This window comes from Nymphaea colorata, chromosome 1 (genome assembly GCF_008831285.2).
Source record: "Nymphaea colorata isolate Beijing-Zhang1983 chromosome 1, ASM883128v2, whole genome shotgun sequence".
NCBI lineage: Eukaryota > Viridiplantae > Streptophyta > Magnoliopsida > Nymphaeales > Nymphaeaceae > Nymphaea > Nymphaea colorata.
The window spans coordinates 36285406-36307458 of NC_045138.2; the positions used below are offsets into that span (position 1 = coordinate 36285406).

General features: G+C 40.6%; 3 protein-coding genes and 2 non-coding genes across 6 annotated transcripts; 1 reads left to right on the forward strand and 4 right to left on the reverse strand.

Moving 5' to 3' along the window:
* Positions 1 to 478: 478 nt before the first annotated feature.
* Positions 479 to 3321, reverse strand: LOC116260985 (calmodulin-7). The gene is made up of 2 exons (XM_031639548.2): positions 3091 to 3321; positions 479 to 1141 (listed from the first exon to the last, which is right to left on the reverse strand). Exons 1-2 carry the CDS (start codon positions 3164 to 3166, stop codon positions 768 to 770), a joined length of 450 nt encoding a protein of 149 aa, XP_031495408.1. The 5' UTR covers positions 3167 to 3321; the 3' UTR covers positions 479 to 767.
* Positions 3322 to 7895: 4574 nt separating this feature from the next.
* LOC116265847 (uncharacterized) lies at positions 7896 to 11900 on the reverse strand. Of its 2 annotated transcripts, none has more exons than XM_031646809.2 (3): positions 11504 to 11900; positions 10327 to 11004; positions 7896 to 8471 (listed from the first exon to the last, which is right to left on the reverse strand). In XM_031646809.2, the coding sequence occupies exons 1-3, from the start codon at positions 11625 to 11627 to the stop codon at positions 8104 to 8106; spliced, it is 1170 nt and encodes a 389-aa protein (XP_031502669.1). In that variant the 5' UTR covers positions 11628 to 11900; the 3' UTR covers positions 7896 to 8103. The 2 variants fall into 2 exon arrangements, with proteins under 2 accessions (XP_031502669.1, XP_031502663.1); XM_031646803.2 differs by having other exon boundaries at positions 10327 to 11007.
* Positions 11901 to 16253: 4353 nt separating this feature from the next.
* LOC116246229 (uncharacterized) lies at positions 16254 to 20958 on the reverse strand. The gene is made up of 3 exons (XM_031617989.2): positions 20333 to 20958; positions 17855 to 17979; positions 16254 to 17006 (listed from the first exon to the last, which is right to left on the reverse strand). Exons 1-3 carry the CDS (start codon positions 20727 to 20729, stop codon positions 16791 to 16793), a joined length of 738 nt encoding a protein of 245 aa, XP_031473849.1. The 5' UTR covers positions 20730 to 20958; the 3' UTR covers positions 16254 to 16790.
* A 108-nt stretch (positions 20959 to 21066) lies between these two features.
* TRNAF-GAA (transfer RNA phenylalanine (anticodon GAA)) lies at positions 21067 to 21139 on the forward strand. The gene has a single exon. It is a non-coding gene; the product is annotated as a tRNA-Phe (tRNA).
* Positions 21140 to 21728: 589 nt separating this feature from the next.
* On the reverse strand, positions 21729 to 21800 carry TRNAW-CCA (transfer RNA tryptophan (anticodon CCA)). The gene has a single exon. It is a non-coding gene; the product is annotated as a tRNA-Trp (tRNA).
* Between the last annotated feature and the right edge of the window lie 253 nt (positions 21801 to 22053).

The following is a 22053-nucleotide window of genomic DNA, read 5'->3' on the forward strand; positions in this document are numbered from 1 at the left end:
AAATATGGCAGGCTGCCAACTTGTATGGAATACCTTTTATTTCTTGATTTTTTAATAATTTAAATACCTTTTGGTTTTAGAATAACAAGGCCAACACAACTACACAAACACAGAATGAAATATGAACCACGATACAGCCCGATCCAACACATCATGCAGGGAAGGAAGCGAGTCTCATCCGCTGGGGTGCGAGATGCTGGAGACCTTGAAACAGACAATCTCTTCTGTCTTACTGAGTCTGGCTTATCGCCTGTGCCAGTGGAGCACAGACCTAAAATAATCAAAACTCAAAACGCACCACTCCCTTTTAGGCGCCAGACGGGGAAAACCAACTCACGCAGCATCTTTGACATTTAGTACACAAAGTCCAGACGTGCTTCGCATGCCAAAAGAAATAGGATTAGGGGTTCAAATAAAAATTTCAGCAGTCGTCAGAATTCAGAAGGACAGGAGAAGGAACAAAAGAAAAACACGAAAATAAGCATCAACGTCCCCGTTTTGGACAGACCCCTTCTGATTCATTTTTCCAACCTACAGAACATGGCAAACTTCCAAAAAAAAAAAAAAAAAAAAAAAGAAAACCCCATGCCCACACCTCAAATTATGAAAAAGCGAAAGACTATCATGAACAAAGAGAAGTACGTAGAAATGACACCACTCACAGGACCAAAGAGAAATAGAAAAGGCTACCAGAGAAAGAGACTCTACCAAGACTGAACCACTATGCATAATGAAATTACAATTTCATCTGCTGCTCTGCTTCCTCCTCACTTGGCCATCATGACCTTGACAAACTCCTCGTAGTTGATCTGGCCATCACCGTCCACATCGGCCTCGCGAATCATCTCGTCCACCTCCTCGTCAGTGAGCTTCTCACCAAGGTTGGTCATCACATGGCGCAGCTCCGCAGCAGAGATGAAGCCGTTCTGGTCCTTGTCGAAGACCCGGAAAGCCTCCTTGAGCTCCTCCTCGGAGTCCGTGTCCTTCATCTTCCTGGCCATCAGGTTGAGGAACTCTGGGAAGTCGATGGTACCGTTTCCATCAGCATCGACCTCGTTGATCATGTCTTGCAGCTCTGCCTCCGTTGGGTTCTGACCCAGCGACCGCATGACAGTTCCCAGCTCCTTGGTCGTGATGCAACCTGTGCCCATTTTGAACAGGCAAAAATCAGCGGAGTTGATCTTACCAGACAATTCAAATATTTGATGCACCATTCTTGAAAATTAAACCAAGACAGTCTTCAAAGACGCCACAAAACCACCTACAGGGACGATGGGACCATTTAGAAGACTTCACATTCATAAGGACATCGACGTTCATCTTTCCGAACATGCACCTCTTCAGGTGCCAAGTCACATACATCCAATGATTCAGCGGTTTCTTTCGCGATGGTGAAAACAGTTTCTTGTTGGCTCCATTAGGTTCTCAAGATGAACGCCTGCTGAAAGGTAAACACAGCACTTCCCAATGGACGACTCTGTCACAGCAACAGACTACACATACCCATGTCTGTACGACAGAGATTTAAAAATTGGAAATGACTAAACAATTAATCCTAAAACGTGATCCAGGGATTGCAGTTTATGAACTATGTGCATCATACAGACCTGGGACTGTGGGACAAGGATTAGAAGACATTTTAAATGGTCCAATTGTTTGGAAAAGAAAAACACATTTGATATGAGAAGCACTAGACAAGATTTTAGAATACATGGGTAAGAGAATTTTTGCAAGTAAAACTGTAACGAAGATACTTGGACACGAGTAAGACCGACAAGAAGTTTTCTATAATCTCTCTGAACGATGAGAATTTGTCCAAGGAAAAGCTTTTCATTTTAGCCACAAGGTATATCAAAGGACAAAGAACTCAAAAATACAAGGGAAGGCAGGTGAACCAGTAACACGATAAATACGCAAAATGATAAAGCACAGCACGTCATTACCACCACGGATTCACAGATCCATAAATGCGAACACCGGAGCAGAAAGAGCCACATCAAGACTGTGCTTAGGGTCTAAACTATTAAGACTGTGAAACGAAATATCTACAGATTTCTTCGTACCGACGACACTTCGAACAAGGAGTCAACAGCTACCAATGAAATGACGTCACAGATTTTGCAAACAGCAAAGTGCAGTACTGTGTGATCAAAAAGGAAAATATTAACATCTCTTAATATTTAATCCAATACAATGAGCACATTTAGATTAGCCGTTTAATAATAACCGAAATAAAAGAAGCAGTACGGTTATTTTCATCGAACACCAATCATCGAGGCAAGTTTCGATTTTGTGATCCGCATGAACGTTTAAAATTTTAGCAACTTCGGATGAAATTCTAGAAAGGAACCTCTACTATTCGAGAAAAGCGCCACAAGCACCCCCTTCGTGAGCAATGGAAGGGACCATGACAGATGCTTGAATAACAAAATATATCGTATTATTGAAGCAATAATATGGTGGGTATTCCAAAATACCTCCCCTTTAACAGAACATGACTTGGAAATGCGAGGCACAAATCCAACTCAGAGATCATAGGTTGAAACCTCCAACTATTTCTAAATAATACAGACATGAAGAACGTTCGCTCTAAACCATCTTCTCCAAATACTTCTAATGATCTCAGTAAGTTCGAATGTACAGAAACAATCAAACGTTTTTTCATTTCAGGTATCGAGGAACCACCCGACAGGAACTATCCGCGATACCTCATACTCCGGTTATCTGCACGGATCTCCTTGGAAAACGAAACACTTCATTAAAAAAGGTCAAGGACATCATCAAACTCGCTTTATTTATAAAGTAATCAACCAAGAAAACTAACAAAATTGACATCCGCCGTTATCCACGCATCTATCCTCAATTTTATCATAACCTGCCAAACAAAGCCTAATCGACGCAATAATATTCAAGGGAAGCATCAAAGCACACATAGAAGAAACTCCTCAACATCCAAAATATGACGCAGACCGTGAATCAACCGCAGTAGCACAAAGTTCCAGAAATTCCTCGACAAAAAACATCACGAAAAGCCGCAGAGAGCGAGTGGAGAGAGAGAGAGAGAGAGAGAGAGAGAGAGAGAGAGATCACCATCTCCATCCTTGTCGAATAGGCTGAAGGCCTCCTTGAATTCGGAGATCTGATCGTCGGTAAGCTGATCCGCCATGTCTGATCTGCAAGATCAAGGGGAAGAAGAAGAAGAAAGGAGATCAGCAAAATCTCACGGGAGCGAGCGATCGGAGGATCCTTTCTTTCCCTCTCTGGCTCTTCAAAGCCTCTCTTTCTCGTTTTTTCCTCTTCCTCGCCGAAACGCCCGACTGCCGTTGGCCTTTTATACGAACGCGGCTCCGCGCACTGCTTTCTCCTCCCTGGCCCCATTTCTAACCGCGGTTAATTTTAGGCACTAAAGGCGATGTGCACCCTCGTAAACGACCTCAAGACTCCAAAAAATTACCCTCTGCCACCACTCCCGGCTTCAACTGTCTCGTAAAACGGCCACGCGTTTTCATAAATGCTGGGATGCCCGTTTGGGCCTCGCGGGAAATGCCAACAAGTTCATGAAATGAGTCTTCTCCGCTCCGCTACAATATCATTTCCTTGAACTTGGTCACCAAATTCATGATAAAACCCGAACAAAGTCAGGAATGCCAAAATAACGTCTAATAAAAACTTGGGCAACGGAAAGACGAATCGGGAGTTGATAAATGTGAAAGAATAAAGGGTTTTAGTTGTATAACTAACTAAGTTTAGACTTTGGTGCAAAAGACAAGCGAGAATGGCTTTTCAATCTTCTCGTGACGTTAAGCAGGTGAGCTGAGCTATTGTGGACGTGTCTTATGAAATCTTCATAACACATTTATGCAATCAAGGTTTTCCTAGTTAGTTGGTAGGACCCATTTCTTTAAATAAGCAGGAGGAATTTCTAACTATAGTCCTTGGAACGTGTTTGAATAGGTGAGTGGGGTTTGAGACATTCTGTCCTACTGGCACATGGAGCCAAACACGTATGAGATTGGGTGTTTTGACACTCTCAACCTTCTTCATCTTCTAACTTCATTGAATTAAACAAATGTGAAGATCATTTAGAAGTACCAATAAGGAATGGACGTCCTTTGGTTAAAGTAATTGGAAAAGGTTTTGGGCACTTGTTATTTTCTTTAAAAAAAATTATTATTATATTTTATTCTTTTTAGACTAATAGTAAAATAGGTTGTCCAAGCTCTTTTCTCACTTCTAGGTAACGAAGTTTCATGTTTCGTGCAAGAAATTTTTGGCCGAGAGGCACTAATACTAGCAATTATAATGTTTGAGGGGCAACTAATATGTAAGTAGGCAACACATAATACAGATAATGAGGTATTAGAACAATTTATAGTTAAAAAATTCCACCGACTAAACAAACCAAACAGGTTAATCTGCATGGTATCTAAAGTCTCACTTTCCCATGTATGAGGTTTTCTCCACTTAATGTGGATATAAAATCCACTGTTTGGTAAAAAAAAATGGATCCTATCAAACACGCCCCATTAACCTTGTCTATGGATCGTGGACTATAAGCCAGTACCCAAACCAAACGTGACGAACAAGCTCTATGAGCTTCTCTCGATTGCATGTTAAGTTTGATATTGTAGACAATATTATATTATTTATGTGATGCAATATGCATGATAATTATGCAATACGTATTTGAGAGAACGTACAAACATAACTGTGGCAGTGTCAAATGCTTAATCGACGACTAACAACTATTTGTTATTTTTTGACTTCATGGCTTTTGTTAAACATTTACTATAAGCATACATAAATACTCGTATTCAAAATTATAAAAACCTTTTAAAACTGAGTTAATTTAAGCGTATTTAACTGAACCCCTTTTTTTTTCAAGCCCATCGTGTTCTCTTCTCCTCCAAAAAATGCCAAGTTATAAAATCTTGAATTGAACTTCCTTTCCTTTCATTGGTGCAACCACGATATATGGAAAAAGAATCTTCTTTTAATGGATTTGAATTAAACTCATAAACCTTAAAATTGGTGGAAAACTTTTTATCATAGAAGAGGTTCTTTTCCCGTTTCAAACGCGATCTGAGGGAAAAGAGAAGAAAAAAGAATACGACAGGAAAGTCCTCGGGCTCCAGGCGAAGAGGGATGGTAGACTAGATATACAGTGGGGAGATCAGGGGCAGTTACGTGATTAAATGTTTCAGAAAAAGTGAGAAAGCAAAAATTGTGGGGTTTTTTTTTTAAATCCGAGGTGGGATGCCATTTAAGGGCTTCCCTTGGCGTTTTTCTGAAATTTTTTATTTTGGGGAAAATGAAAAGGAAGAGGAGGGGCTTGGGCCACGGTTTGACCGGATGTTTTGGTCCTTTTGCTGAGGGAGAAGGGCAGGTGCTGGAATTATTTTTTATTCGTTACGCGGTTCTCACGCGGTGTGGTTCGCCACCAACGCGGACCGACACGTCAGCGGTAAACCCCAAAGCACTTTTACGTTACAACCCTCTAACAACAGCTCGAATGACGGGGACGCAGGGTCGGGCCACCGCTCTGACCACCCAGGCCAACGTGGATTTGCCGAGTTCCACTACCGCCCGCGGCTTTGCGGTTTCTGGATATTCGGTCGGATTCGAATTTGTGATCTGGATTGGAGATGTCAATGGTTCGGATATCGTTCAACACCCGACTCGATTACAATCCAAATCCAACTGGCAATGGGATTCGGATTGGGTATAAGATTGTAGTACATATTTGGTTTTTAATAAATATGCAAGTCGGATTTCGATTCAAATCGAAGCTTAGTTTTAACTAAAATATCACATACCCAACGTCCATGTGTTTTGAAAGTTGATTTCTAATATATATATATAAGAACGTAGTTGATATTTGGTTGTGTATTTAAAAGCCAGATTTCGATTCAGTTATAAGTTTAAAAGTACGGTATAGTGTATACTTTTTCTTCATTCATTCAAATCCAAACTCGATTCCGAATATATTTAAACATCCGATAAATCAGATATGGTAAATTGTAGTATCGAATTCGAATCTAATCCTTTGATTGCTTAATTTGATATAGAGTTAGAACCATATATATATATATATATATAAACGGATGGAAATTTCCTTCTCAAATCTAAATACTTGAATGTCAAATTGCATGCACACCCCTGACATCTTCACAAGCTTTTGTGCATATATTATTAGTTATCCTCTTCCACATTTTTCATAGATTGCAGGAGGATTAGATGTTGGCATTACGTCCCTATGCCGCCTCCCACTTGAAGCTTGATGGTCACTTTCAGAAATATTTCTCTTCTACTTTCTTCCACGCTTCTGCAGGCGTTTCACAATCAGTTCTTGCTTCCCACTTTCTACCACTTGGTTGCCGCTTTGCCTTTTGTTTTATGTGTCCTTTTCCGCTTCTATTGTTCCTTTGACATGCAGCTTCTCTTCTTCTTCTTCTTCTTCTTCTTCTTCTCCTTGCTTTGTTTATTACCACATAAATGCATCTACAAGTATTGAAGTTCGCTTGATCAGATAGTAAAACACAGCTTGGACGATGATAATGGAAGCACTCAGTGCAATTTCTGCTGATTTACAATCAGACCTGAAACTGATGACGATCGATCCAAACAAATTCGGACTAGATCCAGAAAATGACGATATACTATCTCAGCTACCGGATAATGCGGAATTGGATGGAAGACCGAACAATGTTTGGTATGCAATATGGGTGCCCATGCATTCAGGTCAGATCAGTCAAGTCCTGGTCAGTTGTGGGTGGCACGTCGGCTACCGGTCTCCAAGGAAGAAGCCTCATTACCTACCCAAAATCTGCCGGTTCGGTCAGATCTAGTTCCTGTTTGGGAGATCATAAAGATCCCATATCTTATACAAACTTGACCCCTTTGATCACCTGCCTATGTTCCGGAAGAAATATGAGGAGTTTTAAAATTTATTGGGACCATAATGACGTCGCCCTCAACAAGTTCCATAGTCTTAGTTTGAAAAGTCATGTAGGGAAGAGGAACAAAATGCCATGAAACGGCCCAATTGAAAGGGATGGGCTGTTTGAGCAAATTACAGAAAAGAAAAAAAAAAAAAAAGGTTATCAAATCTGAACTCAACTTTTAAAAGTTACATGCTAAAATAAAACATTAATTTTTGATATAAAATGACAAAAATAATTCCTTGTAGATATTCGTTCTCTATCTGCATGTGGCACTTTGAGAATTTCTTTCAAAATTAAATGACTATTATGAACTTTTAAAGATTGGAAGATGATTTTTATTTTACATATGATCAAGTAAAAAATGTGTGACATTCGGATATTTGGGTTATCAAAGATCTTCAATTCAAACATGGGTTAAATTGAAAAAATGTTAAAAAGGCTGCGATTTAACAATAAAAGACAAGTTCTGCTGAAGTGGGAAAAATTTTCAACCAGTTATGTTCAAACTTGATTCGTCCTATCAAACGTGCCTTAAAAGTTCTGAAATGAATCAGATGCGGGTTAGTAGGAAGTTTGTAGTCGAGTTATGAAAAGAAAGAAAGAATAAAAGAAGAAGTGGGGAAGGCATATGCTTGGGGTTATTCATTTGAAACGTCCAGTCCAATCCAACTTCTCTCGCAGCACATGAAAAATGTAAATGCTAGCCCCACACAACACATTTCCACGGTTGACAGTTTGCTTTTCAAACTAACGAAATTGTGGTTAATTATAGACAAAAATTTTAAAAATATATATATATATTTTAAATAAAATATCAGATGCTCATAACTTGTTTGGGATAGTTACTTTGGTGGAAACATGCTTTGATTCAAGTTATTTTTGTGAAAATATTGACGTTTTGATGATTCAATTTTAGTGACATGCTTTTGGAAACATGACGATTTCACGATCTAAAGTAGCGATGTTGTTTCAAAGCTTTGCAATTAGGGGAACACAATTGTTATGCACTTTTATTTTGTATAACCATTATTTGGAAAACCACCTTAATTCAGCAACTTTTTAGTTATAAAGAAACGCATCACCCGATTCACGGGTCCACTCCGCCAAATTCCTCCGCCATCAGACCAAGACAGAAACTCTTTCGTATCAGATGGTAGAACTAGAAGTAGAGTCTCTTTCTGCACCTTAAGAACGCCATGGAAGAAGCAGGCCTCCAAGAAACCCCCAATTCACTGACCGTCTCCTCCAACAGTGCACCGAATACGTGAGCTTCTAACATCATTCCAATCCTTTCTAACTCCACCCCTTCCTTCTTTGCGCTCTGTTGCATCACCTCCGTCAGTTCCTCCTCTTCAATGGCAGTCACATAAGGAGCCTTCCTTGGGGCGCCGCCGCTGCTGTCCCCTGCACCTGCAGCTTCACAGGGCTTCGCATAGGCATCTGCCACCAGTCTCTGGTACTTGTCCGACTCCTTCAATATCGGAAACAAGTTGCTGCTCCCTGTTTCCTTGGCTTCTTGGCTTACTTCTGCATCGTATATAGTAAACAATCGTTAATATAAACTTTTGCACACTAGCTTAGTACCATTCATGTTCAATGGCAGATCGAAACTGATCAAATATTGCGACCATTTAACATATTCAACTTTAACCGGATGCATTTCCATGGAAGGGCGTTTGGTAAGAAGAACAACAATATATTTCTGTTCCAGGAAACAGTGTGCGTCGTTGTGGATACTATTTCTGGATCTAATAATCAAACTCAGACATAATTATGCTATGTTCCCGACAACAAGAATATGGTGTTTTTGAATCATGCATTCTAAAAATAATGTATCCTTCTTACCAAACTTACCTTTGCATGTACATTCAATAATAGTTGCCCCTTGAACATTTACTCAGATTCAAGGTTGTATGCAGAAGGCAACAAAGCGCTCTTTGGGCTCTATGCATTGAGACATGATCTAGGTGTCATCGAAACCAAAGGATTATAGATCTGTGGATCAAATTTGACATAGATTTGCTGGTTTGGTGACAGATCTACACCAAAATACAGGGTTTAATTAACAAAATAACGATTTTGGATCAAATTAACCAAAGAAGAATACTTTATATCTCTGTCTCATCTTTCATTGTTAGAATATCGGACCTAAGATCATGGACAGTATTAATTTGGTCCTAAATTCATGCATCTTAAAGGCTAAAGGATATTATTAACATCATATTTGATTTGATTAATTGAGAGAGTCTGAATGATGCATAAAAGGCCAGATCCAATCAATGACAGCTAAAAACATTCAAGGCTAGCTCAGTGTCGGATCTGATACAGCCAAAAATGACACAGACCTTGCTATAAGACCTGGCCGAGCTGCACCCACAGGGCTTGTTTGATCCACAGATATTCTTCACCTCATCTCTTTTTTACATCTAGTGGAAGTTAGCGGTGAGTGGTTGTTCCTGTATCAAAAAGAAGGTAAAAAAGAAAAGTCTAACCTAACCAATAGGGTGTGACTTTTTTACCTTGGGAAAAAGTTGTCCGGGGTAAAGTAGGGTCAGAAATGAATAATAGATTCGAGACAATAAAATACATTACAGATCAGAACAAAATCGAATTTGGTACACTAAAGTTGACAAATTCTTGGCACCAGATTCAGACCACTTGCAACTCTAGGACACATTATGCACCCAAACAAGGACACCTGGTTCCAGAGACCTGCAAACATGGCATCTATACTGAGTTCCTGATCATTTCAGTAGTGAACACGAGCAAAGCTTCTTTTTCTTTTCTTTTTTTTTCTTTTCTTTTGTGAGAAAAGCTTTCCGCCAAACAGAGTCCTAATGGAGGGAAAATAGAGCCGCTGGCCCGCTGGGCCTGTCTATAAGAACTCTTAAGAAGTCTGTTGTGCTTGTCTTCATATACAATATCACCAGAAATTGGTGATTCTGAATATGACAAATCTAGCCAACTTGCGTAACGTAAGCAATAATAACATGTACGCTAAGAGTGCTTTTCAAAAAGTAAAAGAAAAAGGAAGAATATTGACTGATCTGAGTCGTATTGGCCGATAGATAAATAAAAGAATTTCTTAGAGATTAACTTAAAGTTGATACATACGGATGTATATTACTCATACCATCAGTTTCAGAGTTTTCTGTAAGAAACGAAGAATGCAAGTCACAACATTGGTGAGAATCAAACCCAAAATAGGGTAAGAAGTTTTAATTGTTTCATCAGCTTCACTTTTTCTTATTATTTTTCAGCATTTTGAGAACCACCAACAATAAAATCATGAAATTATTTTCCATAATGCGATGCATTAATTTTCAACTGTGCACTAAAAATTTGAAAGATGTTAATAAAATGTCGATGAATGAACAAGTACCTTTGTTCTTGACGGGGGTGAGTTCATCATGACTAAAGAAAGCCGAGTCATCCAGCACGGACACTGGGCTCGGCTGGTCGCTGTTGGGCTCTATGCACCTCCTTCCATGCAATGGAGACCTCGCCGTTGGGCTCGTCGGAAACTTGCAGTGCTCCGCCTTCAACCAACTACCACCACCACCACCTTTAAGATTCATTTCCACCACCACTTTAGGCGGAGCCGCCACCGGCATCACCGGCTTCCGGCCGCACTTCTCCACCACATGAATCGCTTCAATTATCTTCTTCAGAGTGTGGAGGTCCTCCTCGCACTTCTCCAGCGCTCCCAAGATCCTTCGCCGCTTCTCCGAGGTCGTCTCCTGCGGGTCCGGGCGACGTACCACTGCGTCTGGGAAATCCTGGAGGCCCATCAGCCTCGCTACCACGCCCGGCTGCCGGTGCAACTTCTCCTTCCCGGACATCTCCGAGGACTGGCGCCTCATCTCCGCCGGCAGCGTCGGGCTGCGGGGGTTGTTGCAAGACAGCCGCCTGGGATCTGAGGCTGGTGCTGCGGGTGACTTGGGTTCTTGCTTCTTCGATCTGATCTTCTTCTGCTTCTCGGCATTGCTGGAGAAATGAGTCGTGACGATCTCTTTGAATTGTGAAGTGTTCGAAGTCAGAATCCGGTCGGGTTTTGCTGCTGCTGGAAAATATATAAATCAGCCTCGACTTTAGAGAACAGAAAATTTTCAATATCAAATGCAGAATACTCTACATCAATGAAACTCCGTTTCAGTTAGAGCACTTGGAAACAAAAGTGTAAATGAGGCATAAAATCTAGATTGCAAAATCTCCGCTGCCCCCTCTTTAGCCTGTGTTAGCTCAACTAGACAGAGTAGACCAGACCAGTCCAGGTTGCAGTTTGGTGATGAATCAAGTTCCGGCCAAAGTTTTAGTTCCATTTTGATTCAGAACCAGTGGTTAACATCATAGTTTAACCAAGATCCAGGGTCAATAGGCTTCAAGATGGTAACCTCCATATTAATTATGATCTAGAACAGTAGATAATCGTAAACGTGCAGATCAGCCGATAAGAAGTTTGAAAAACGAACGACGGAGCGAAGAAACTGGTAACTCGATTCGGGGAAGGGAAAAAAAACGCAGAAAAGGAGAAGAAGCAGATTTCGATAGGAACCAACCTTGCGTGAGCCTTTTCTGGTCAAGTCTGTGGCCTTGGAGCAGATAAAAAATCCCAGACATGCAACCAATGCTCTTGACACCATGTTGGACTTCCGACTTTTTCCGGCCGCGCGAGGATGGCATTGCTTCTGCTTCTGCTTCTTCTTCTTCTTCTTCTTCTTCTTCTTCTTCTTCTTCTTCTTTTCTTTGTTTTTTCTGCCTTGTAGTCTCTACTTTTCCATGCTGGAGAACTTAGTTCCCTGGCTTCTAATTCTTGGCTAGCATATGGTGAGCAGAGTGGAGGTACATGGCTAGATGTGGTAAAAGTGGATGGCACGTGAGACTGAATCTTGAGTGAGAAGGAATGTGAAAGAAATAAGGAGAGAGCCAGAGGCCTTTAAGCACTCTCCTCCTCCATTGGGGTGCCCCTACAAATGCCCTGGTACTGTACTGGTTTGCCTTTTTACTGGCGCTGTAATGCACAAATTAACCAAATAGACCTCACACTGGGATGGAGTAGTAGGACTACTGTATCAATCAACAGGTAAAAGCTTGAGGGAATTCGTTGTACAAAAAAAAAGCCATTGGAGAATGGGACCGAGTCCTTACTCCTTGGAACACTGCCTTTGAAAGAAAATGACCATGGATTGGCCACCTCGTTTTTTTCCTTGTCAGTATCGTTTATTTATTCTTTCTTTGGTTGGTTAGATCTGAATTTATTCTATGCTAATTACTTTTGCAATGGTGATCTTTGTCTCATTCAAATTAAGGAAACAACCAAATTCTTGAACCTACTGCAACTTATCAGCCCGAAATGTGCACATTTATAGGCCAAATGGCGACATATATCAAGAACAAGTTAAAAACCTTGTACTAGTCCTGACGCTAAAACCATCTTTTCTAAATGGTTTTATCTTCATATATAATTGCCATGGCGGTTGTTTCTATTCTTGTGCCAAAACAACGGCTGTATGGGGACTGATCATTACAGTACTAAAACTGTTGACATGTTTGGATTACACTAAAAAGTTTTGCTTCGTTTTCAAACACCGGTTTATAAGGACTGATGACGGCAGAACGTGGTTTTAATCACATCGAAGCAGGTTTTACCAGGATAACACCATGAAAAAGATGACAGAGAAGAGTGATAGATCGAGACTTGGTCCAAGAATCTTCACCTTAGCACTGTTAACAAGTCTCCTCCTACCAGCTGCTGGCCACCTGTTATTCTTATCAGCAGTATAGATTACAAAAAAAAAAAAGGAAAAGAAATCGTTGCAGGCTTTTTTCAATGGTGTACAGTAGCTGAATGCTTTAAATAAATGTTCCGCTGCCTAAAAATTTAAGGTCATTATCGCAGCTGGATCTCGGAAAGAAGCTTCAAAGCCTTCTCCCCAGGTCCAATTTTAGGTTTCTTTGGTTAATTTTCTACTGTTCTATTTAACAGAGACTCTGATAGTTTTTACAAAAGCAGAAGCGTGACACTATTATTACTAAAGGGCAGGCTTTTCTTTAAGTAGTCACAGTCGCTCCTGTTAGTCCGGCATCCTCCGCTGTCAATCTGACAAAAGTGCCTCCCATGAAACTTATGATTTACTCACTTTCTTGTAAATTTGCAGCATAACTGCATAAATAATTTAGTATATCTTCATATCGTCTACATGGTCATATCCCAAAATATCCTACTTTTTTTCCCGATGAGACATGGCATTTTACTCCAATATACGTAGTCTCATTTATTATCCACTTCTTTTTCACTTATGTATCTGCCGCAATTAAAGTTTTAGCTTTTTCCTACTGCTGTACAAATGTGTTCTTCAGCTGTTAAAAAGAATCTTGGTCTGGTGATCTTGGCCAATAACATGCACCGCATCGACCACTAATGATTCATGCTTAATCAGTCAATAGGAGATGAACTTGGCTGGCTAAGTTCTCCATGTCAGATTTCAACTGAGATTCAGAAAAACCTTAGGTTTAAGCTTTTAATAAGTAACCTTAGAATCGGTACCTTTAAGTTACCTTGGATAAATCTAGCCGTCTAGATCATATATTACATGGTCAATTTGTTAATGAAAAGAGGATATGCCATAAACCTTTCTGCGAATTTGTTAAAATAATCAAACAATCGATTAATGAAACTAGAAAGGAAGGAAAATTCCTTCCATGTCTGTATTGGGTTTCCTTTAAAAAGATGAGACAACTTTCAAATCCTCACCAAAGCCGAGCCCGTATCTGATTATTCTTTTCAAATACGCACTTGGTTTCCCCTTGCAGGCACGTGATAACTGTCAAATCCTTCTCAAAGCATTTATTATTCCGTTGGCTTCCCCCAATGTTTCAATATATATCCCCATGTATGTATCCCTTTCAAATTAATACTTCTTAATCACTTCTCCGAACTATGATCTTCTTAATATGAAGTTCTAAGAGTTTCAACCTTACTCCTTTACCGCACCCTGTCTTTGTGGTTACCAAAATCCACAACCACTGGTGTGGATAATGACCATCTTAGATTTGCCACCTTGATCATCACCCTATTCTTTTTACTTCATGGCCAGCATAAGTCTCATTGAGTTACTGTTCCAAACTATCAGGAAAGTTCCCCCATTGCTTTGTTCCTTCTTATAGCAAAGAACATTACGCTCATCTTGGCACCTGCAACATCCTTCGGCTTGAACATCTTAACTTTACCAGCCTAGCTATACACATGAATCCCCCGACGAAATCAAGACAACCTAATGTGATGACGCGGTGTTTTCTCCTTGATATTTCTAATCCCAGTGTGCCATCCACTTTGAAGGTGCCATTGACGAACATGAACCAAGTGAAAACAGAAGGAATCAAAGAACCCAAGTGATGCCACAACAAAAAGTGAACCTACTAAAGGGTGCCCATCTTGTGGAATGTAAATGTTATTTAATAGGAGAGGAGATGCTGGCGATTTGCCCTCACTTTTGCGACAGTCCCACCAAGCTTTTTTCATTTCTAGGGATTTGGGGGGTTCTATTTTTGTTGTATTTCTTTTCGTAAGGCTGCAGATGAGCCATCATTCTCGTCCACTAAGGAGATGCTGCCCTCAACTTTAAAGGATGCCTCTCTTTTTTTTACGGTATCTCCTTGAAGCGGAAGAACAGTCCTCAAAGCGAAGGCCACGCTCAATGCAGCCTTTTTTCCCCCACTCACATCTCTTTCAATTCGTCAAGGATTTTAGTGATCTTTTCCGTGTCACAGCCTAACGTTGGCAAACTCATTCACGTGAGTCGTTTCTTTGATTCTTTTTTATGAAAAGATAGAAAGTAGAAGACCAAGATTTATTTAAAATGTATACAAAAGCAAAAAATTATTGCAGCTCTTGGACAACAGATCCTGTGCAATCACATTTTGGAAGATCAAAAGTCTAAGTCTATCGTTTCGAAATTTTAACTATACAGACGTATGACATAAAACTTGCGCTTCAGGAGAAACCAAGTGGTTATAAAAAATAATCATTCTTAGGGGATTGGAAAAAAAGTGGTTGGCCATTCGTTCGAACTTTGTTCCGGCCTCTTCGCACTCTGAGATCCACTGTGTAGTCTGCGTTTGCCAAGTGAAGGTTCTTAGAATTAAAAGGGCCTGCACTTGATCATGGTTTTACACTGTTGGGGGGGCGAACATAAGTGTGGTAGGTTAATCCAATGCGGCCATCTCTCCACCGGAGAACGGGAGAAGTGATTGCTCTTGGGAGAGGAAGGAAAAAGCTTCACACCTAGGAATCCACTCTCAGATGCGCTCTACTTGGATTCTATGAAATTGTGTAAGAAATAATGATAAAAATTTTAGAAAATTACAAGTTTTAAACTACACCAACATGACCAGAAAAATCCATCTAAGAGCAGACTCATAAGTTGGGAATCATGGCAACTGCAATATTTACTGAAGCTTCAGAAATATTGGCCGGAGACAACAATGTGATATTCCTGCACTTTTGCAGGATGCTCTGATGCTCCACACCACAAGCTACATAAATCTGAAAAAGAAATGCAGCCCGTCTTCGGTTCCATGAAAGTTTGGAAACCTTAAACCTGAAACTGTAGATCAATGTGTTGCTCTGTGACCACCAGACACAGGCCGACATACTGCATTGTGTCAAGAAAAACAAACGTGCTCAGAATCCCATCCCCTTTCCCGTTTTCATAAACTACTAGGTACCATTTTCCAATGACCATCACATGTTCACGAACCACTTAGTTCCATTTTCAAGTAATGTACATTAGAATGCTGCCAAATCTTTTAAAAATTCCTTGCTCAACATAATTTCCAACCCGAAGTTTCAGCGACGAACATCCACAAGAGGACATGATAAGCTTGCCCCCCTTTCTAAGACAGACTCTGGTTTCCCTCAACATTTAAGAGGCGACCAATTTATCCAGGCTGCTTCGACGAAGAAAGCTTTTTCCAAGTCAAGGGAGATGAGCAAATCAAATTTCTATGACCAACGCGTGATTAGCTTGAGCAGTTACTCTTTGAGAAACAACAGATGCAGGGATGACCAATTTCATAATCTAAGACGACATTACTGACTCAATAGACAAATACTCGTCTACGAGCAAACCAAGCCAGACAAATGCTCGTCTACGAGCAAACCAAGCCAAAAGCACCGATAGGTATGACTTCTACAAGGAAGAGAGCTTTTTAACAAATGCCATTTACTATCGTTTTTCCTTCCCAAAAATAATTGTTCACCTAATAATTTATGATTCACGGGAATCTGTTAGCGAATATCAGAAGCCATTATTCAAAGCATGTACCACTAACACACAAGCTGACTACAGTTTTCCTTTTTCAGTTTTCAAGTGCAAGTAAGAGAATCAGCAGATTTCTATTTTGAGCTCCACTATTCAGGTCCAGGAACTTGTTGGCTGAATGGTATAAAATTGGAAGCAGCACCTCAGTCGAATACGATAAACAGACACCCAAAGCAGATCATTCCAGTTATGCTTGAGTTCCACCGACAGAAGAGTTCACTGAACCCGCTCTTTTAGCACTTTTACATCTCTGAGGGAAAAGCTTGTGCGGCAAGTGTTTCAGCTGAAAATCTGTGACTTGATACAGATACCGGAACGTAGCCTTGGTGCATCATAAAATTTTGCAGGCGTCCCAACTCAACTGCTTCTTCTGAAATATGTACACGTTGTACACCCTTAAGCAGGAGACGGCTTAGAAGCAAGCACCATCTACAGTCACGTTAGACAAGTATGGAACAAAAGAAAGAATTACAGGCACAACTGGATTAGACTGAAGGAAGTTAAAAACAAAGATGAGAAGTAGTCATATAACTAAAAGATCTTTCCAAATCTTGAAGTCTGTTTCTGAGTTACTATAGCTTATGATAGTATCCTGACAACCGAGAAAATAGGTAGACCGTGCTCGATCAACATTGATGAGTGCATGAGCTGTCCCACTTGGGCTTGCAGCAACCGCGACTTCATCAGCACCAATTGTGACTTCTGCATAACCTTTCTCAGTAGCAAGTGCATTTTCCAGCTGCAGCAAACAAAAATTACTAAGATACCCATATTCATAGGCAGCAGACCTTTACCCATGGTATTCCAAGCTCTCTCTCCTTTACCCATGGTATTCCAAGCTCTCTCTCCCTCCCTCTCTCTCCATGCATATAAGAAAAGTGCCCTACATTTTGTTAAGGGCCTGGCTACAAGCTCAAGCAAAGGATCCCAATCCGCACCTGCAGCTGGCCTATGTTTGTGCTTAGAGATGCTAAGAACCATGGCACTTAGTAACACAAGTTACAGACACACAAGCCCCTACAGGTTTCTCAAAATTTTTATTAAATTATTAATTCTAGAGATATGGTAATATGGAGAAGGCAAAATTGTTTGAAGCATGGATAGAATCGGAAGTGCCCCTTGTTTCAAAGGGAAGGATGATGAATTATTCCCATTACATTTGATTGTCATAGGCAAATTCAAAGCTAAGCTGTGGTAATTCTAAAGATATCTTAGGGGAAAGTACAGTTGTCTTCTATGTTACCCGTAATATGTGAAATGGAAGTATTGATGTAATTTCATAAAGTTATTGTCTGAGTGCTACATCAAAAACATAAGCCAAATGATGGAATAAGAAGAGCTAAGATGTAGAAGATTGTCGCATGAAATTATTCTGAATATCTCCCCACATAGGGAGCATTAAACCCTTGGTGACAAAATAGCCAAGAGAGGTAGTGCATTATTTATTGTTCTAAGTGGGTGCAGAACCACTTCATCATGAAATAGTTGAACTCTTTTTTGTGTTTTCAAATATAATTACCACAGGGAGCCGATGAGCAATGAATCTCCCTATTATCTACGTCACAAATAAAATAATAACAGAAGTACCCTGAACGTTGTTGCAGCACCCCAAATGATGAAGGTCTCATTACAAGTATGGTGCCTATGATTCCCCCTTACACCACCTGGCCTGATCTGACCCACATGTGCTGCAACACAAGATTGGGCCCCACCTGCAGGCAAATACACACATGTTGGAATATTTTGTCAACTGAAAAGCAAGATTATCCAAGAGAAAAAAGACAGGCTGCAATACAAATTACATGAATGTGGGCATGAAATCAGAAGAATGTTAATTTTTAAAGTGAGAAACACATCAATGAATTGTTAAACAGCAACTGAACCTCTGTTTTATAAGAAACACCCAGAAGAGGAGAACTTGGACAAGCACATACATTTTCCGGGACCGAGAGTAATAGATGAACGATCAATATGACCAGTCTAAGGACTAAAACGACAGAAATTCAAATAGCTCAGATTTGGATTAGAAGTAACCACCACCAAATTCTGACCAGATTTTAGCTAATCCAATATGAAGTTTGAGATTTGGACAAGAACGCTATTACAAAGTAAAAATAATTACCTTACGATTCATTTGGATCTCCATCAAAGTTGGGAAAAGATTCTGAACCAGATACTTGGATTTGGTTTGCCTTGCAGGTCATGGTTGTAACCGGTCTGTCTATTGGAAGAATTAGCCTTACCCCTTGTATAACCTTGAGTGCTGCCTAACACTACATGTGGAAAAGGCCTACCAACACTCCATACTTGGCTAGGGATTTGTTGCCTTAAGCAATTCCCTGCTTCATCTTTGCATCACAGTGGTGCACATTGTAAGTGCAAACTTCTCAGCTTACTTGGCATCTTATTGTTCTCACATGTTTTCCATGCAATACCTGAGTGTGTAAGCTTGAATATTTCATGCCATTCTCTTGGCTGGGCGAAGCAAAAAGTCAAGGGGACTAGCCTTCCCCAAACATAAACCTACCAACTGAACTCAGACTAAAACCTGTCTTCAAAAAGAAAAATCTGACCTATTGATATCACTGGGAAAGAAGTACTAAAAGCTAGGTTTCAAAGTGACAACAACTTTTGAATGTAACAAATATTTAGATCTAAGAACGTTGAATCATATAAGGAGGCTAGATTTCGCCAGCAGGGTCGAGATTTCTCTTTTAGGCTATGAGCTGTTCAGCAATTTCTAGAAGCGCTTGCAAAAATTCTTAGCTTTTAAAATATTTGATTTGGTTTGCAAGCTCTGCACTTACAGGCAAGAGAACAAGCTCACTTGAACCTGACTTGATGAATGGTTTCTGAGGTAGCAACTAGCATGTAACTCTCAAGATGAAATTATTCAATTTAAGGAAAAACCAGATAGACCCCCTCACTCAGACGTTGAATAGCTGATTGAAGAGTGACACCAGACCCACAAAAAGAATGCTCTTCAGCAAAGCATTATGAAAGGCCTACTATATCATTTTCTCTCCCTAATAGAGCAGGCATATCTAACTCTTTCTATCCTGGCTATAACACTCTAAGTAAGCAGATGAACAAACCGGCGCATGAGGTATGAAATGAAGTGTTTCTTCAAAAGTTCGGTCATGGCTCTAAATGCATGTTATTGTGTAAATCTGACCCAACAAAAACATGGATGTCCCAATTGTTTCGGTGGCCAACTACATAAATTGTCAAATCCCGTCTATTCACGATACAACTGCTATCTCTAGGATCTTATTCCTCATAACAACAATTTCACTTTCCCTCTTTCTTGTCATAACAGACTCTCCTTACAGTTTCTGTTTCATGTTATCCTAAAAGGGAGCAGATTCCAGGAGAAAGTCAATAACAATCTCAATGCCAATGTACTTTTTTTTCTAAGCCAAGACTATTCTGTAACCGTTTCCTGTTTTCCCTCTCAAAAGAGTTCCCCTATATCAAAATGGAACAGGCAAATGATTCTTGTGCAACAATTAAATCATCTGGATCATTCTGAGCTGAATGCAACTTCAGGGTGACTACAAAAAAAGCTAAGGCTAGAAGAATGAAACAGCAGAAATTTAGATTACGCTTACTTATCACAGAAACGAACATGGGTCGATGTTCAGTCCAAGAATACAAAAGATGCTCTAAGAATTGTATCAACGAATTGAGAGAGACCAAACAACAACTAAAGACTTATTGATACCTGTTGCATCAATTTTCTATAAGAGCTTGTCAAATCTTGCACTGTCCAACATTTTACAGAAATTTACCAACTTCAGCAACCTAACCATCACGAGAATAGAGGTGGTGGTTCGAAATGGAAAGATCAGAAGCTCAATCTACGAGCTTGAAAAGAGGACCAATACAACAACGGAGAAACATGAGATTATAATGAACTCGAATTTACCAGGAAACAAGCAAGCAAGCAAGCCTCCAATCTCCCCCAATGCGAATCGGGGTGGGGAGAGAAAGAGAGATAAAACTGAAAACGAATTCATTCCAACGAAACACATCCAAGAGCAATGGATGTAAAAAGAGAGAGACCTGAAAGCCCTGCTCGCTGTGCGGCAGCGATGGGGTTGAGCAGCCACCCGCGATCGTCCGTGAAATCTTTCGAAGATGGCGAGGGGTCGTATCTCTTTAGGTTGGCGAGCTCGTCCGGGCCCCGGTAGACCCGACCTTCTTGGTGCTGCTGGCCTTGTGGGTCGTCAAAGTCTTGCTGCTGCTGGTGGTAATGGTGGTGGAACTTGAGGGAAACCCAGGTAAGGAGGAGGAAGCAGAGGAGGAGAAACGGGAAGGCGTGGGGCCTCTTGAGGAAAAGGAGCGAGGACCACTGGTTGTATTGTTGGGGAGGAGGGCTCGGCAGCGACAAGTTGATGGCGACGGCCGGCGACGGCGGATCGGAGGAGAAGGAAACGGAGGACCTCCTGGGGTTCGCCATTGAAGAATCTTTCTCCCTCTCTCTCACCGACTCCCCATCTCTGGTCTTCCGCCTGATTGGTGATTCCACTTCATTATTTAAGATGGCAACTCAACAAGAAAACGATTGATCAGCTGATCCACGGTCCAACTGCCACCGGAAAATCCCTAAAGCGGATTTCCTTCGACCGCCATAAATTTGAATGACAAGTGAAAAAGAAATAAAGGGGAAAATTCGCACGTCTCAGAGGATATGTGACTCTCCTCTCGTTATCAAGTTAAAAAACAGAAAACTGATGCGATACAACAGCTCGCTTAAAATTGATCATTAATATTACAGAGGCCCCTTGTCATCCATCGCGGGGATAGCTCAGTTGGGAGAGCGTCAGACTGAAGATCTGAAGGTCGCGTGTTCGATCCACGCTCACCGCAAACTGCTTTTATTTAGTTTTCATTTTCAGAAACATCGTAAAATGACTTGAAAAACTTACAGTTCTACATTGGAATTCAATTCATATTCTCGACATTTTTTTTTCTCAAATGCAAACACAGTCCAGAACTAGTTCCTGTATAAGACGCTGAAATTCATTGGCCGACAAAGTTAATTATATTAGGGTACATATCTAGTTCACATTCATATATCTATTTTAAGATGGATCTGACCCGGACTCAAATCAAAAGCTGATGTGAGCGTATTTTTTGCATGCAAAACATTTACCAAGTGTTTCTTTCACGACCCGTACTTTTGATGTGGATTCAACCATACTGCACCAGGATCTTGTAGATTGAATGTGTTTTTTTTTTTAGGAATAGTTCTCTCCGTTGTTCTAGCCGTTAATGGGACCCGTCGAGATTGGACCGGCAGCCCAGCCAAAACAGAAAATCGGACCACCCACCATCTTGCTAGTGCTCAATGCGAGAGAGTTAAAAGGGAAGTCCTTACAAAATCTCACATATATTTGCTGCAATAATTTGAAAAAAGAAAACCAAAGTAAAAAAACGGATCTTGGGATCGGGGTTTTGAACCCGACGTGAATCGAACACGCAACCTTCTGATCTGGAGTCAGACGCGCTACCATTGCGCCACGGATCCGATGGTTGGAAGGCCTGCACCAACACAAAATTTAAATGATGTTTTGTTGCACCTGAAATCTTCCCCGATACCGAAACTCGGAACTCGTGACTAATCACCACGAAGGCTTGGATCCGGCTTCAGTGTACTCATTCAAGATATGTCCGATACAGATTGATCCAATTACCCATCAACTTTAGATGGTACGCTCCCTATCCGTTGTATCATGAATTCGGATTGGTTCAACTTCCATCGACAAATATTATGTTTTGAT